At 47.4% G+C, this 18,346-nt stretch overlaps 1 protein-coding gene across 3 annotated transcripts in view; it reads right to left on the minus strand.

The window, feature by feature from the left end:
• The window catches only part of PRKAG2 (protein kinase AMP-activated non-catalytic subunit gamma 2), a 216,322-nt gene that overhangs the window by 110,124 nt on the left and 87,852 nt on the right, over positions 1-18,346 (minus strand). The window contains exon 1 of one of the 3 annotated variants that reach the window (XM_062568791.1): positions 3,467-4,017. The exons of the other annotated variants lie outside the window; for them this stretch is intronic. Within the exon in view, the coding sequence (XP_062424775.1) occupies positions 3,467-3,572 (106 nt within the window). The 5' untranslated portion in view covers positions 3,573-4,017. Of the gene's footprint in view, positions 1-3,466; positions 4,018-18,346 lie in introns of those variants that run through there. 3 annotated transcript variants of the gene reach the window in all.

Consider the following 18,346-nt stretch of genomic DNA (forward strand, 5'->3'; position numbering starts at 1 on the left):
GAGGAGCAGGAGTTCAGCTGGTGCCTCCTGTTGCAGCCACTTCCCCCTTCCTGCCATTTCTCGGTGCAACAACCTGCAACCAGTATCTATCTCAACTGTGCTGACAACATGTGATTGGAGCCAGTCTGAAGCATCGCCTTGTTCTACATTTGCACCATCATTGCACTTAAACGCTGTAAGCCGTGCGCCTGTTGGCTCAGTGTAACTCCATGCCATGGACTGTTATCTAAGCTGGGTGCAGAGTCACGCATAACATGGTAACCACACACAGTAGTCACCCATGTGATCGTCCCATCTCTGCTGTCAGGAGGGAAGAGGCCATGATTTCTCTGCTCTACACACAACCCAAACTCACCCCCGGCTCCAGCTATCAGGGAAGGACAATGATTAGCTGTGGAAGAAACTCAGAGCGTTTCTGACCATGTGGAGAAGACGTTTCCATAGGACTTGAACCACAAAGATGCTTTAAACATACTCCAAAATACAGTATCCAGTACCTTAGGTCTAGAGACCCCGGAGCCCCCCATCCCCATGCAGGTCAGAAGGGACAAAGCAGAGACCTGGCACCCGTGGCAGGAAGGAGGAAATGTGCAGCTGGGACCTCGAGGCTGGGTATATTTTGTATAATTCCAGACATTGCAGCTGTGAAAATCCCAGCCCTTCTCTGCCACTTGGTGGAGACCTCAAGCTCCCGCATCTCTCTGCCGGTGGCTCCTCTTTACGGGCAAAGCTACCAACCTTCGCCTCGCAGCGCTTCCTCCTCACGTTCACATCTCACTCTTGTTCACGCCACTTTCCTTCACTTTTCTACATGCTCTCCATTTCTGCTCTGCTCTGGGCCATGCTGAGGTCTCTTCTCGCTGTTCACTCGGCATGCGGGGACTGATGGGGACTTAGAGAGATCCTAGTTTATCTCCATGGTTGGCAACTCTACCTCCACTTCTCTGCCGAGAAGTCAACCTCTTCATCGGTGCAGAGGAAATACTGGGCTTAGCTCAACTGATTTCTATAAGAAAGCACTATTTGAGAAACATTTTTTTGCAATGGCACATACCCCAAGAAAGAAAGCACTCTGGCCCAGGCCTCTTTACAAAGATGAACAGACTCTTACAGGAGGTGGCTGAGAAAAATCAGAAGTGACAGAACACGCCGTTCTGGGGCACCGCTGGCCCTTTGTCTATCTTTCCCTGCCCATCTCGTTGCTGAAAAGAATTATCAAAACCATTCAGCAAGCCCGCGGCTGAATGCACCACCATGCACCTGCACGATCGCAAGAGGAGGAGCAGAGCGGACACGGGCCGAGCCCGGTGCGCGCCCTGCGGGAGCCGCGCTGGCACGAAACGCTTCCCGTAGCCACCTCCACCCCGTTCTGCTTGGAAAGCACAACTCAGATTGCTACGGGGAAGGCACCAGCACGTGCCCGAGCCAGGTGAGCCACTGAGGCTGCTTCTTGCAAATGCTCCTACATGATCCTAAATAAAAAAAAGCATTTGCAAGCATTAACCTGCTTCCCGAGAGGAAGCCAGGCTCCGGAGGGATCGCAGAGGCAATCCCAGCAGCAGCTTGGTGGCCTCCATTCAGGAGGACAAGGTGAAGCAGGGAACTGACCTGGTTGTGCTTTGCAGGAATAATTTATGCAAATTTGGTAGCGTAAATGTATTTATAATTCTGTCTGAGTACCACATAGCTAGATTAACGTGAGAGTCTGCTCCTCAAAGCTAGTTAGGCTGCTCGTTACCTATTGGATTACAAACCATGTAACTCACAGCACCGAGGAGCCCAAAATACAGTAAAGCCCTTTCACAACACCGAAACTTTTCAGCCAACTTTGGGAAAGGACAATGAAGGAGGAACATATTTTTTGGCCTATTACGCTTTCAGATCTTTTTATAACCCTATCAAAAATGTGGAAGGTTCCCATAGCCAATGCTCCTGCTGCAGGATGAGTTATTTTCTCTGCAGAGGAAGATTAGCAGCGGGTTCAGAGCTCGCCTCCAAGGAAGTTTAGTTGCAACGCTCTGCTCATACCAGCATCAAATCCTTTTGCAGATGTTGGCTATCGCCAACTTATTGATGGGGAAGAAGATTAATTAATAGCTCAAAGTGCCATTAATCACTCAGTCAACAAGTCACACACATGCTTCTGCCCACGGGAATTTAGGAGTGTGAATCAGAACTTGAGAATATTTCTGTAGATCTGGGCAATCTATAAAACAGATCTTGCCCCCTTCTTGCATAAAGGCTCTGTCACCTGCCTCTGTATATCTCGCTTACGCTGCGAAACTCTAAAGACCGGGTTGCATCTCATTCGCATCAGCTTGAGCTTAACATCACTTCAGCACAAACACACTCAGACTGGTTTAGGGAAATTCAGAATGAGGTGCAGTACCTTAGGTTTAAAAACACTTAATTGTATAAAATAGGTTTTAAAAAAAAAGAAAACCATTTTTTAGGGGGAGACATTAAAAACAACTCAAATGATCACCAAATAAATTTCAAAACAGTAAATAATAGAAAATCAAGCTTTCTGGATGGACAGCCACTCCTCATCCATCAATAGCAACTCCTCCTTGCTAAATCCGCATGCACCTCTACAGCCCGTCCATATGGTCCAGCACGTCTCCTACCTTGGTCATTCTGCTGAGTTTAATGCAGTGACTCCTGCCTGACACAGGGTAAAAAGAGCCTTGCAGAGCCGTCAGCCTCAGTGAACTTGTCTGCCTGACTCAGTAGAACATCATTTTAAAGCACTGTAGTCACGGGACAGAGTCTCTCAGCAGAACTCATGGTCTTCTGGGAACCAGAGAGCTCTAAAACAACTCCCGTCAGTCAGCGTAGGAAATACATTAAACATTATACTCCTCCAGCAGCCTTAAGAAACACGTCTAGATCCTGCCAAAACACTCCCTGTGTCCCAGCCAATTTATCCTTATCTGATACACAGATATTATCTCCCACACAACTCAGCACCTGTCCTGTATCAACAACCAGGGAAACTTCTAACTGAGAAACTGCAATTAATTGCAACTGCAGCACAACTGCATTGGAAACTACAGTACCACAAGGACATGTTTTAAAATGGATTACTTATCAGATGGCTATGCAATTTCTCTCTACTGAAAATCTGTCTTTCAAGCTGTAATGTTGGCCCTAACTCATCATTTAGTTACAGTTTTTCAATTAAAGTTACACTAGTCTGAAGTACACAGCTGACAGCCCTGTAGACTGCATTTCATAAAGTTTACTGCAAAGTGTACTGTAACGCTTCCCCTAAAAATCATTTCTGATGTGTGTTACAGCTGTGAGCTTAGCTTTTCCCCTCTGGGGCAAAATCCCATAAAAATACTCTCCAGTATTTACCGCACAACGCGTCAGTGAAATTAGGAAGTGCAAAACTCGATACCACCCCACTGCACGCTCCCACGGAGTAACGTCCTTGAGGATGGGGAACGCAGACGGTCCCTACCTAGCAGGCTACGAGGGTCGGACTGGCGCCTCTCAGAGCTTTTGCACTGCTCCTTTCCTCTCTTGCTTCCTCTAAAACTGCCAAAACGCTTCATGAGCTGCAACATGCACCCAAGCAGCAGCAGCAGCTGTCAGGCATACCCAGCACCGAAGGAGAAAACGCAGACCGGACCGAAAGGCAGCGCGAGGGGCAGGGAAAGGCGCCGCTTACACCGCCAGCCCGAGTGCGAGGAAATAAAACTTCAGAAAGACCATGTGGCTGGGGGAAAAAAAAAAGAAAGAAAAAAGCGCGGTGCGCTGGAAATCCAGCTCAAACGTGCTTGGTTTAGTCTTTGCAGAGAGCGGCCCCGCAGGCAAGGCTCTGCCGGTCTTAATTGCAGCGTACAGTAACGAGCCTGCAAATATCTGCGGCCGCCGGGAGAGGTTCGACGTCTGTGCTCCTTGCAGCAGCAGAGCTCCTATCCACCAGCCGTCAGAAGCCTCCGAGACCGAAGCAAAATGTCCCGGTGGATCAGCTCAGGCGGAAAAGGTCAGTAACCGGCTGAGAAGTTCCCTCCTTTTAAAAACCACTAACTATGCAAAGGAGCCCCCGGCCCTCTTGAAGGCAACTGTCATGTGCAGTTCTGCATGATGACTCTTCAAAAAGGCTGTAAAAGGAAACCGCGCCGGTACAGACAATTCTTGGCAGCAGGCGGCCGGGGCACGCTCGCACCGGGCCATGACATCACCCAACTATTTTGATTCACGCGCGCTAGGTCTTCGCGGCCACGGCGTAGTAGAGCTGCATATCGACGAGCTCGCAAGCGCCCGGCCCTCCGCGACTAATGACTAACAGACTAATGGGCAAGAGCTGCTGCCAGTTCATAAAAAGAAGGCAGATACCTTCTGGAAACTGCAGCCGGGGCTGCGTACCGGCTGTACGTATGCGCCGGGCAGAGATCGCCCCGCTCACGTTTGCTGCCTGCAAAGCAGGAGGCGCGCAGGGCGGCCGCTTGCAACACGAGCGGATTAAAATCTGCCTTGTGGTCTTTCTAAAGAGACAAATTTTCACGGGGCTCTTACTCCCCCGTACGGGGCAGGGGCGTATTATGGTTGGCTCCGAGGTTGTAGATGTAGAGCTGTTTCATTTTAGGAAAGGGCTGAAGAGTGTGGGCTGGATCTCGAGCAGCTGGAAACAAGTGCAGGCACAAATCGAGGCATGGTCAAACTGCCGTGCCCAGTCTTTCTAAGATTACAGCAAAAGCAAATGCTCGGGAAAAAAAAAAAAAAAAAAAAAAAAAAAGCTTTATTTTTAAAGTTACAGAGCATGAGCTTCTCCTCCAGACTTCACTTGAACTTGAGGATCAGTTCTGTCAAAAATCAAACCCTGTATGAATAACAAGAGTCTCATTTTTTTCATTCCTGGGAGGAGCTAAAGGACATACCACCTTTTCCCTTCCCAAAGAAGCATACCTCTTTCTTTCATGCCCACGATTGCTGGCATGACTTAATATCATTAGAAAGAAGAAAAAAAATGGCCAAAATTATTGGGGAAAAGACTTCTGTCAACATAGTGTCCTTGCAAGCTACAGTCTTTCAGAAAGAGGTGTGTCACGAAGGCATCAGTGCAAGAATGTCCCAGGGCTTCAGGTAGCCTGAGCAAAGCTGCAGAAGGGACAACAGGTCCCTCAGCCACCTTCAGCACTTGCTTACATTACTCTAGGGAGAACATGGGAGAGGGCAGTACAGAGGGCTACTTTGTTCTTCAACCTATTAAATAAAATAATCAACGTACTTATTAACAAGACACTTAATTATCTTCCAGGTAGGGCTGTCACTATATCCAAGCGAGGAACTAGAACAACTAAGTTAAGGCTCTTCACAATCTTCCCCCTCCTGACTTGTCCTCCTATCCCCTTTTAACCCAGTCTTTGTGCTCTCAGCAGTGAATGCCTCAGCCACAAATTTCAGCTCTGCATATAAAGATCTCAGTGCTTTTCACCAAACGACAACCTTCTGCAACCTGTTTGCATGCTGCTTTCTAGAAGCTTGTTCTCCAACCCTTCCCTTGGGGCTCACAGCTAATCTGGTGCAAAGAAGAAGCAGGTGGAGCAATGAAGAAGTGTTTAAGGCTCAGTAGGGGAAAGTCAGGGTTACCTAAATACTTTTCTCATTGTAAGAAGTGCCAAGCCCATCACGCCCTGCCCAGACTTGTGTGACAGTCATATTGAGCTCTGCACGCTCCATCTTCCTTGTCCCTTCCCTGCCTTCTGCCACTCTTGTGCCACCAAGCCTGAGTCAGGCTCTGTGTCATGATCTGTGTTGTGGGCCAGCTCTCAAGCTACTCCCATAACAGCAATGGCCTTTACAGTCTTTCTCATTTGAAAAACAGTTCCCCAATATCAAAACTGACTCTTCCTTGCTGCAATTTAAGTCCACTGCTTCTTGTCTTATGTGCTGTGCACATGGAGAACAGATCGTTCCCTTCTGCTCTGGAGCAGCCTTCTATGCATTTGGAGATGGTTACCAAGTTCCCCTGCCAGCCTTCGCTTGGCCAAAGACACAAACAACACTCCCTACACCACCAACGTGATCTGGACATCAAGTTCCTCCTCATTCCTTAGTGGCTAAAGTACTGCTGAGAATGACTTACTGTCATCAGCAACCAAATAATTTAAATCCCTTTTTAATGAGATAAAAATTGGTATTGCTTCAGCACAGAAACAGCCCCCTTTTGGCCAAAGCCAAGGATAAACAGTAGCTTAGTAGCTGATGACCTTTTCCAGCAGGGCCATTGCACCAGGAGGGCTCATTTCCCCTAATTTAGAAAGGCGGTAAGACCCTAACGTTTCTGCACAGAGCTACCAGAAAATGAGACAGCACTGACTTTCACAGTAATTTGTTAAAATAAAAAACCAGTATGTGTGTTGAGTATGATCATTTTATCTCCCACAGCTAATGTTTGAGCAGATATTAGAGCATTTACACCAGCTACTACATCTTCTTAATGATTCCAATGGAAGGCTCTTGTAAAACTAATAATAAAAAGCTGGGCTTCAAAGAGCTCCTTTGAGGCCATCTAAATTCTGCAGGTCAAAACCACCAATCCCTACCAAACAACCATGAAGTGGACTCTTGTCGAGCTACCTTAAAGTCTCCCAAATTAGTTATAGCACGTTATATTTTTTTTGAGCCACAGGAGAAAAAAAACACCTCATTCTAGGAGGTGCCAAGCACACAACATCTTAATAAACTGATTTTGGGAGAGGGAACCAACACATGTGCACGTGTATGAAATGCTTCCCTACAATCCTGGACACTCGAGCGAAACAACATTATGCAGACATGTTGTCCAAGCAAAGCAACATGCTGAATCTGCTTCTCTTCACACTTGATTTCCCCCGTTTCGGAAGCAGCAGGAATTTTTCTTAAGTGGAGACTAGAGCAGAGCAAGGGAAAGAGAGACACCTCTTTCCACTATCTTTCTGTAATTCAGAGGGGCACATGAAGAGAGGAGGGTCAGGGCAAGAGGCACCTTCAGTCCAACCTGCGAAAGGCCTCTACTGCTCCCAGGTGCCCCGGAAAGAGCTCAGAGGTGGGGAGCGCTGCTCCCTCTTCTTGCCACTTCCTGCTCTTCAATTCCCCTTCTCCCAGGATAAAAGCACATTTTGCATCCTTCCACTGCCACAGCACTGATTTAAGGTGATCCTTTAGTCCCAAACGCAACAAAAATCTTCCTTGTTTTGAAGGTGATGCAAAGATTTGTTCTACAAGGTAGATCTGGGTTTTGAGGGTTAAGGTTTGGTCTCCTGCCCTTATTGGCAATGTGGAAGATGCCGTAGCAGAGTGGAGCACAACCAGCAGGCGATGGCTGCGTCATCAGAGTTTTGAAACGCAATAGCTGATCCACTCATCGCAAGGAGGTGTAAAGTCTGTATGATGGTGCAAATACTGTGCAAAAACACAGCACTGTTCTCTGCCTTGTCCTCCTTAAAATTATCCTTAAGCTAGAATTACTCTAAATTTCTCTTCTCAATTCTGTAGACAAATGCTGGTAAAATTATCATTTCCTATCACTGTCATTGGTAGGGAGGCATGCCCACAGGCCTCATAACACCACACTCGTTTTAACTGCAACTGTATTTTATATAAATAGAAAATTGGGAAAATATTAAAATAACCCTCAAAGAAATACGTAAAAGAAAACTTTGCTTTAAAAAACAAAATCCTCTAGACTGTAAGTGATGCAATGCCCTACAAGAGAAACACGTTTTGCCTGAACACCACTTGCACACTCTTTGAAGAGACCATACTGCCTGCATTTTCAAAGAGAAATACGAACTACCAGTTTCTCCATCTGGTGCGAGGCCAGCTCACACTCCATAAAAGAATTTCGAGTTTATGATTCCAAGCTGGGCTCAATTACTTTCCATAATCATAACCAAGTGTTTCACTGTAATGAGGTTTTGTCTTTATTCCTTTTTTTTATATAAGCTTCATGCTGCTTTCACTGTGCATTAAAACAGATTTCAGTCTCTGAAGCTGTCGGGCTGGCACTGCTTGGGCTTGAAAACTATGAAAGTTTAATTTTACTTAATTTTAGAAGACCCAAAGGTGTATACTAGATTCTCCAGCTCACTTGGTAAATTACTGATAAAGCACATTGCTGGTATCTTTGCGATATTTTTTCTATTATACCCTTCCAGGGCTTACAATATGAACCAGCAGGAATAGGATTAACAGCAATGGTAGAGTTGGTATATTGATGATTTCTAGGAAGAAAAATACTGTATTTCAGGCTCAGAGTACATATCTGAAAAGACCAATAAGCTGGGACGGATGAATTTGATCCCATCCAAATGGTAACCCTATCATTTCCCCACATCTCATTAATAAGCGGTGCTGCGCACATTTGCAGCGCTCGCTCTTTCAGCGCTATCATTTGTAATGTGAAAACGGGGCTCTTCCATACGCCAGAGTCTCGCTGGGCTCCAAAGAGCAAACCAGTATTTGATCCAATAATTACAGTATGTCTAGTGTGACAAACACAAATCCTAAAACTTCGTAAATTCTCAAACATCTCAGCAGGAGCTTTTACAAGAAATACTAGAGGCAGCAAAGTTTATTAGAAACATTTTCCTCCTTGCATTTTTCTCACTTCTTTGTGAGAAGGGGGAGGGGCTCAGTTACGACAAAATACAATTTGGTGAAAAACATGCACATTTGAAGCAACGCCCTCATCCTGACATCCAGCCACGAAGACAAGATTTCAAAGTCATTTCAAATTCTCTGTCCAGCCCTCTGCTCCCTGCAATGAGCAGAAGAATCTAGATACACACAAACTAAGGTGACCAAGAGACTCGTCTCGCTTGGAATCATTATTATCTGCTATTTTGGGTTGAAAATCAGCTGAAGTGTTCCCTAACAACAGGGAAGGCAGACAGTGCCATTTTGGGGTTGACAGGATCCCACAGCAGGCTCGTTCCTACGACACAGCGGATACAGGGAGGCTAATGCCTGAGAAGTTTTCCTCAGTCCTGACTCCACAACTTCACTGATGATGCTCCTGATCTGCAGCGAGGAGACAAAGCGGGATCTCGCCCTGTTTGGCTGCAAGACAAGGAATGAACCAGTCACCAGGAGCTCCGAAGGTCAAGCCTGCAACAGCTCGATGGCAAAGGAGTTTCCTTCCGTGCAGCTTTCCTGGTCTGGGCTGAGAGCCTGAGGACCTCGTTCAGACTAGCTAAAGCTGCCTTTCAGTGCAGGGGTTTACACAGCATGGACATCTGTTAACGCCGGACAACCCCATTTTGTTGACAGTGAACACACGGGCTGGTAGCTCTAGATGGGTGTTGGTCCGAATCGCTCATCGAACGCAAGCACAAAGCTCCCCAAATCCCAACGACTGGCTTGCGCAGCTACAGCAAGGGCTTCAACTACTTACTAAACAGCCACAGGCTCTATATTGACAGGAGCAACTAAAGACATTACACAGGACTGGATCTCAATCCAGCGAACTAAATACAGGCATAACGCCAGAAGGAGAAATTCCTGAGGGATCACCCAACGCTACACCGCCATCACAAGCGGGACTGCTCCAGCAAGGGGATTATAACAGAACTGGAGGAATCCACCGGGTACAGACGCTTCCCAACCTCCTGCACAGCATCTCCACATTGCGCCCCAGGTCTGCGTGTTCATCCAGTCCCTAACAAATACCGCAGATCTTCATTTGCTGGTTAAGAAACAATTCAAGGGCTTAAAAAAAAATTTTACCAAAGAAGAAAAACTTGCCCTTATTTTTTCTATAAATTAATGACTCCGAAGTATCCTTAGTTGTGACTGAGGGACAAGTACCCTGTTTACTTTTACGTTATGAATAATTGCAAAACCCAGCAAACTCGCCCTGTTAACTCTGCCGTTCAAGGCGATAAACTGCTCACAGACCATCACCACCGCTTAGCTCTCCTATCACACATTTTTATCTTTAGCACTACACCAAAGATGCAAGCCGCACGATTTGTAACTTCGTTGCACAGAGCGACTTCCCCGAAGTCCTGCAGGAGGCTGGCAAGGGGCCGGACAGGAACCGACTCAAGGCGGAGGGCTGTCGGACTAGTCCGTTCTGCTTCTTCCTCTGCAAGAACGCGCCGTGTTGTTCACGCTGCTGTAAAGCATTACGTGCATCACGTGGCTGTCTCCCAGGCTGGAGCTCCAAAGAGATTACTCAACCCAGATCACTGACGATCTGCCAGAGCAGATGGAAGCACAGAGGAGGAAACATTCATTATCACATACACGAGGTCTGGAAGAGAAATCATTTAAAATCTTTCTAGCTCTTCTTTTCTTTTTCTTTCTTTTCTTTTTTTTTTTCTGAGTTTTTTGCATCCAGACCAAACAAGTTTGTTAGCAAAAGAGCCTTTACAGAATTTTTAAGACTAATGCACAGTTAGAAAGATCCTCCAGCTTACTGACATGGTGGTAGAGGGATTCAGCAATCTGCCAGCGCACGAAAGGAAAGATTGGGATCAGCCTGAGACAGAGGCCATGACGGGAGTGACCGGTCTCAAAGCGACCAGTCCGAATAATGTCTACGATGGTCTAGAAACCAGCCAAGTCCCGCTCTTTGCTGCGGCGGGTGCCGTCACCCTCTCTTCAGCGACGCCCGCCTCTGCCTCCTTCGGTGCTGGGTTAGCTCAGCAGCACCGCGGCGCGATCGCACTGCTCTTCTCACCTGGTCACGCTCACTTGAAAACCACCTAAACTAGTATTACTGAGGACCAGACCTTGTCGCACAGTGCCACCAGGCTCCCAGATCTGGGCACAGCCGCCAGCGTTCAGGCAGAAAGCACTAACAAAATACCCATCGGGAGGGCAGAGGAGGGGGAAGGAGCGCGGGCAACGGCACAGGCGACGGAATTTCCAGGGCTCTGTTCCGCTCTCCGATCTGCTGCCGGGCCACCGCTCGACCACGGACAACCTTCCAAAGCTCCGCCGGACGAGACGCCTTCCTCAGGCGGGCAGTGGGTCTCACGCTTCGAGCGATCCTTCTTCCACTCTTATCTATTAACCAGAAAGGGAATTAAAAATCTTAAAGAAAAATGCAAGCCTGCACCTCAGGAAGTAGGTATTTATGATGACCGCAGAGCCTGGCTTTCCCTTCCGTTTATTTGCTGCCTATTACAAGCCTCGGCGTTCAAAAGGCAAACAGCAAAATCCCCGGGGACTTCAGATGTCTCCACGCGTTGCTCAGACCGGGACAGGGCAGAAGCAGAGCCGGCAGCAACAACCCCCCCATCCACAGCGACCAAACTCCGACCGGCCTCCGCAGCAGAAAGCAGGCTCACCGGCAGGGCAGCTTGGCTTCTCAGGCACTACTCCTACCGATCTTCTGAGTGGTTTTTCCTGCGTATCTTCCCCAAAGCTTCCTTCAGCCCTCCCTATTTGCAGTCCCCTATTAGAAAATCCACACTCTCGAACTACTCCCCACAGCCCAGTTGTTGCCACTGGCCTTGGCCGTGCGAGGACCTCAAGCACAACCTGGAGGTGATCGGGCTGCAGAAGAGGTTTGCAGATGGAGCTGGCAGCGGAGGCGGATGCTCCTAGCAGCTTCGCCCCGTGCAACGTCCCTGCCAGCCCTGCTGCAGCTCAGGCCACCGACCTGCTCCATGTGGCACAATGCAAACCCGGCACGGGAGGGACAGCGCAGGGTACGCGGGAGTCAGACGGGCTTTGTGCAGCTCAGCTGCTCCCCTGGATCTCCTCCGGCCGCTCCTAAGGTGCTTAGCTCCTTAGCAAGCAGTGAACTAAATATCACCGCAGGCAGCAGCGAGTTTTCCTGGGTTTTGCTTTGCTCGACCTAACCCATCGGGAAGCTCGGTGCGTCTCCCGGGTCTGCTTGGGTGACGGTCACGGGAGGCCACGCACTTCCCCGGCAGACGGGCGGCTTCGCTGCTGCTCCGCGAGCACAAAACGTGCCGCTGTGGCCAGGGAGCGCTCCCGTCTCCCTGCCTCGGGCTAAGAGTAAGGCTGGCTCATCACACACTTTCATAGCTTCGTGGATGCGGGAAACGGGTCAGCTTTACTGTACTGACACTTTCAGCACAAAGAGCACTTGCTTTTCGGGGAACTTGCCTGACCGACGCAACGAGAACCAGCAGTAACCCAAGGGGCTGCATGCACCCTGTGCCCATCTGTCACACCTTATCTCCGGACAAGGGCAAACGCAGGGACGCTCTCCACCAGCGTATTAGCTTTATTAGCATATTAACGAGGGTCCTAAGCTCTTTTGGCCACTTTGCATTTGTGCTGTACTGGCAGCAACAGGAGAAAAAAAAAAAGAAAAAGAAAAAAGCGGAGGCTTTCTCAGCCTGGCCAAGGACTTCTCTAATCCTGCAGCCCATAGCGCAGTGGCAGACGTTGCTTATAAACCTCTTAATCAAATACGATCGATTCCCTAATGCACATTAAGTGTCCGTGTCCAAGGGAGCGGATAAGGAACTCTTGGGGAAATGAAGTGCCTGGTTTGAAAAGAGGCAGGGAATCCACACACTTTCCTAGCCATAAACTCATCAAAGGCTCCAAACCTTGAATTTTTGCAAGATGTGCATGTCTATTCATTGCCAAGCCTCGCATCTGCTAGATGGATGAGAAATTATTTCCTAAGGATTTCAGGGATGTCAGGCATTTTCTTTTTTAGTGTGACCATAAAGTGGCACAAGCTGTCAGCAGCACTGGCGGTAGTTTAACAAAAAACGTTGACGTTGCCTGGATACTAAGTCCTATTCCTTTCTAGGATTTGCCTGTGTGTCTGCATTTGACAGCAATAACTCCGCAGGATTTTAGTTTTTCTTTAAGATTGTGAGAGCCCTGCAAATCTCTCTCCGTATTCAGCCCCCTTCCTCTCCCTCCTCCCCCCTTTTCGGCTTTGTAAAATGCAAACTAATTCCTTGACCATAATAAAGCCATAAATACAAAGCCATAAAAATAGTTTTCTATCCTTCTTTTTCCAAGGTTAATCTTTTCAGTTATATAAGCACTTCATAAAATAGCACAGAGAAAGTATATGAGAATCTGTTTATGTGATTAGGACTTGGCCCCTTCTCTACTATGTCCCAATGACAGTATTTTACGCTTTGCATTTGCCACCGCTGAGGTTCTCTCTGTGACCTCCAAAGCAGCACACAGCAAAATTTAGCATTGGTTTTCATGGGGTACTTACAAAAAAACATCAGGCTGGGTATCCATGGGGCCTTGGGAAAAGGAGCGTTATTAAGTACCTGCCAATTTTGCATGACAGTGGGTGGATTCCAGATCTTGCAGATGGCAAAAGTCCAGCTACTCCAAAGGGAAGAAAAATTCCTCCCCATCTCTCCCTTTACTGCTGTTCTGCTCCAAATATGCCTTGTGCCTTGGTGTGCAGAAACAGTCCTGGATGCCATTTACTGAACTGCTGCAGTGTCCTATTATCTTTTATGGTAAAGAATTTGGAGGGACTTGAGAGAGGGCTTCAGGCAGAAGTGAATATACAGAATGCAGCATAAAACTTATTCCTGGCAGCTAGGTGACAGAAAATTTAAAAAATCCATTACAGACCAGTTTGCCAGTCAGATCCCCGAAATGTTCCCTAAGTGCAGAACAGCATATAGTTACCTTGGTGTTCTGCAGAGGCAGATTTTGGGGACCTGCAGGGTTATTTTCCAAAGGGGATGATGTGCAGCTTGGATACTTTCTTTTAGTGCAGCTTGTTTTATTTGTTCTACATACCACAGGCTTTCACTACCCAAGCAGGCAACATCACCCATCCAGTTCTCTCCTTCAATAATCTCATCCCCCCAAACCAGCGCCCCATTCCTAGAGAGCAGGTCTGGGTTCGAGCAGGTTTGAGACATGCAGAAGCACAGGGCATGCTCTTCTGCTCCTTGCAATCGCTCCTCCAAAAGGTTCCCCATATCATGACTTTCAACATCATGACAGCATCACTTCAAGCAAGTAAATGATGCTCGAATGCTACAAGGGAAGATTTTCTGAGTCCAGTCATGAGATACCATAACCTATAATCCCTCTGATCGACGCCAATCGCAAAACAGTGCATTCAGAAGTGAAGTTCATCTGCTCGCAGTAACCCTGCTTCCCTCCTCATTGCAGCAGTAGTAGACAGGAGATTTTATACCTTGTGCCAACCTCCAGCAGTTTTTGCGGGTGAAGAGCAGACACCCTCCTGCCATAGCCCTCCCAGTTCCACTGTTTGACCACCAGTAAAAAATGTACATGGAAAAGCTACTAACACTGTCAAAAGCAGACAGAAAGCTTGAAACAGAAGTAAATTTCCCAGAAGATTGTGCCTCTTTCTTTCAATTTTACAACTGGAATGGACAAAACAGCAGCGATTTGCAGTGGAAGGAGCGAGGGAGATGCCTGAACGGGCTCCTCGGGCTGTTGGTGACGAGGGCTTCGGCGGTCCTCCAGCTCCAGCCTCTTGCGGCTGGGAAATGCAAGCGCGCTCGGCGCTGCTTGGCGGCTGCAGAAGCCGGTAGAGGGAGGCAGCGCCAAGAACGAGCATTTGGCAGGCTTAACGGGCGCCCGAGGAAGAGCCCGCAGCCTCCCCCTTGCACCCGCCCTCCTCAAGCGCAAAATGCAACACGGGAGCAGGAGCCGGAAGCTTGTGCGGCAGCAAACCGGGAATCCCGATGCGCACGAGCGTTTCAATCGCCTCTTTAAAAATTACTGGTGGCAGGTAGATGCCGCTTTTTCAAAGGTGAGAGCCTAACTATAGCCAAAGTATGTTTAAAGGAAATCTGCCTAATTGCAAAAAAGGCCGCTCAGCAGGAATCCTTCTGCAACACACGCTGCAGCCCGCTACTCTAGGGCCTGCAGGAGAGAGGCGCTCGGCTGTTCGGGGCGGGATTTTCGCCGCGGTAGCTTCTGGCTCTTCCAAATGAAGCCCCAGACACTCTGCCTCCAAACTCATGCCATAGCCACGAGCCGGTTTAACAACAGCGTGAACGGCCCCCGCCGTCACATCTGACCAACGCGAACCATCAGCTTGTTCGTTAGCCTTTAATGCAGGTACTTTAATGGTACGGACTTGTCTTAATAACGTTATCCCATGCCAATAAACTGCAGTTGGAGGGAGAGCCGGGCTAAATGCCCCAGGGAGCCAGGCCAGCTTCCCCAGGATCTGCACTCCCCAGCCTCTCCCTGGTTGCCCCAGTGCCGCAGAAGCTGTCCCGGGTCACCCAGACAGCTGCTTACCCCGTAGCCCTGGCTTTGATCCTTTCTCTAAATTCAGATTTCTGCAATATCTATTCCTACCTGTCTTTGCTTCATGCTAAGAATTTGCTGACAATTCACATACTTTTTTCTGTGGTTTGGGTTTCTGATTCAAAAAATTTAGAAAGCTGTACAAACTGGCCTGCACTAATCCCCAGCATTTGCTTGAAAGCTTTCTGTGATCGCCAGTGAATGTACAAGATGTCAGAGGTACGATAATCCCCATTATTTAAGTTTTTAAGGAGGGAAGGGCCATAATTAGTTTTTTCTCAATGAGTGTGCCTTTGACTGCAGAGGAAGTAGGGTTTTCCTCTAGCTTTGAAGTAATAAAAACAACGCTGTAAAACTTTGTTGCCCACACAGGAAACTATTCCTTATTGCTCACCACCTTCAAAACGTCACGTGCAAATATCACAGAAATCGTCCAGAATCTTTCCTCTCTTTTTCTTCTTCTTCTTTTTTATTTTTAATTGAAATGGCCCTTTTTTGTTCAAGTCAACTGGCTTCCTAGCATAGGTATCTCAGCAAGGATCTTTGATATTAACTTCAGACATCCAAGTTTGGAAATTGTTTCCAATACGTTCAGAATTTAATGGTCAAAACTTACTCCATATAATTCTTTCAGAAAGGCAGTTGTAGTAAATTGGGTTAGTTTAATATCCTTAGCACAGCAGAATTTGCCTTCCCAAGGGCAGAAGCCACATTTTAATTAGCTCTGCTGGAAGCAGCAGAACCTTCTTCCAGGGAGGAGATGAAAAGACCAGCTAACTGCTCACCTCAATGCTTATTCATTTTGAAGTTCGCTTTGCCAAACAAGTTGAGGCCAGTGCTGAATGGCAACCAGCTGCCAGTGCCTTGCTAAGAACTCTGCACTTCAGTGCCAAAACTCTGCTCTTATTTCCCATCTACGTGCTCCACTCGTTCGTGCCTTTTGGCGTTCAGAAACCCTCGGAGGCAAGGTGGCCGCTCGGTGCACACCTCTCCTCTGACAAGCACGAAGAGGGAAGGTGCCCCATATAAAAGACAAACACTTAATAAATAAGATGGGCTTTTAGAGAGGGATTTTTCTGCACAGACTGAAGTCATTTTAGGCCATGGGCACGGCACACTGCCTTGGTAGGATGGTGGTGGGGAGTCCTCCATGGCTCTAAGGCAGGCGAGTGGCTCTTGGGCTCTGCAGGGGGCACGTGGGGCTGGAAAAGCCACTGGAGCACCTACATAACCACAAACAGTATCAACTGTTTGAGTTACAGTTAAGGTTGCTAACTGCAATTCACTCACCATTAAACAGATCTGTTAAAAGACCATGAACATTAAGAGCTATGGAAACCTTATACTAAGGTTAAGTCAACACATCTGACACCAAACCGTATGGCCGGCTCACAGAGGCAACTAAGCAGAACTGTTCACAACAACCCTGAAACGAGAGTCACGAATAGCAGCATTTGCCGACGCGCATGTGAGTAACGGCTTCCCTTCCTGCAGGTTCCCCAGGAGAAACCGGTCATCTTAGGACAGCCGCATGTGCTGATGTACTTACAGGCCTGTGTTGATACCGAGGGCCATGATGAACCCTCCTGGGACTATGAGAGGAGAACTTGGTTTCCTGAACAAATCGAGAAATCATTGCTGTTGTGTACATCGGAGTTAGGGCTGCTTTTAGCCCGTTCTGTTTGAATGTGTGCAACGCAAAGGAAAAGTAAGCACTTAACGCCCCACGTAGAGTCGGCCAGCGCTGGTGGGAGGGGAGAGCCGTTCGTCTCCTGACCCATGCTAGAGCTCCCAGGCACACAGAGCGGTACAACCCAACTGGTGGGTCAGTCCGTTTATAAGACTGGCAGAAACATCTCATATGCCGGCTTGCAAACTAGAGATGGTGCTCCGGAGCGCTTTACAAACCCCATCCTGGAGACCCAAAGAGAATAAACTTTGGGGAGCGTGAACCTCAATCCAATGTGCACATATGTTCCTGTGACTAATACGACACTTTTCCAAACTTGAATTGGGTCCTCTGCATAGTGCTGACCTTCAATTAATACGTCCTACGCTTTGTCAGGAAACTTCTCAAAAGTTTTGCTTGATTATCAAAACACCTGCAATAACAGTTACTGGTTCCCAACACATATACTGTCTTATTTAGGATATGTTATTCAAATAAATTCCTTTAAAGAGTTTGATGGTTGGGAATCATTCATAAAACAACATCAAAAAAAAAAAAAAAAATAGACCCAAGTCTCATTTTCTGCCATCAGTAAAAGACCTTGCCTGTCTTGTTTTTATTGTAAACTAAGCATATGACCTCCAGCTGATGTGTTGATTATTTTAAGCACCGTAAAATCCAAAACAGTTAATTCATTAGGCTAGAAAATCCTAAATCAAGTAATTTCAAAACGTGACATCTTTGTTCTCCTCTGCTTTGGACAAAAGCAGACTAGTGAGCTTTAGCTGGATAAAGAGGAGTATGGAAGACTTTTAGTTTCATTACCTAGATCCAGAAGTAAAGGAATTAGTTAGATAAGATCCAGTGACGCTAACGTACTTTTGGTATTACACAGTCTCCGCAGCCCTTTCATCTCTGTAAAACTGCAAGTACAATAAGGCCTCACGTTAGATCTCCCAATCCATTCTGATAATCATTTGACTTACTGATGGTGATGGGGAAAAATAAAACCTTTAACCTGGCACCATGCAGAGCTTTACACTGCAGACGGTGTGCTGTGCTTTTTCACATCCCCTTGTTCCAGCAACATCCAATCTGCCTTCAAATTTGCTGTGTGCATCAAATGGGTCAACAGCTCCATAGCTGGATGATTCCCAGCTCCAACCAATGACTGAATTGAAATATATGCTACAAGCGCTCCTGGCCCACTTCATGCCTCACGTATTGGAAGTGACTTCGCACTGAAGCAGATGAGAAGAGTTCATTCATGTGGTGGCTCACACTAGCTCAGACTGACGGGGCTGCCTATGCCTACCTCTTATGCAAATGGATTGCTAGAAATAGCAGAAACATTGTCCCTGAAAGTCCACAAGTATAACTGATATGGATGCTGTTGCCAGGCCGCTCTCTACCATCTTTGAAAAGTCATGGAGAACTGGAGAGGTGCCTGAGGACTGGAAGAAAGCCAGT

The sequence above is a fragment of the Rhea pennata genome, chromosome 2 (assembly GCF_028389875.1).
Source record: "Rhea pennata isolate bPtePen1 chromosome 2, bPtePen1.pri, whole genome shotgun sequence".
Classification (NCBI taxonomy): Eukaryota; Metazoa; Chordata; class Aves; order Rheiformes; family Rheidae; genus Rhea; species Rhea pennata.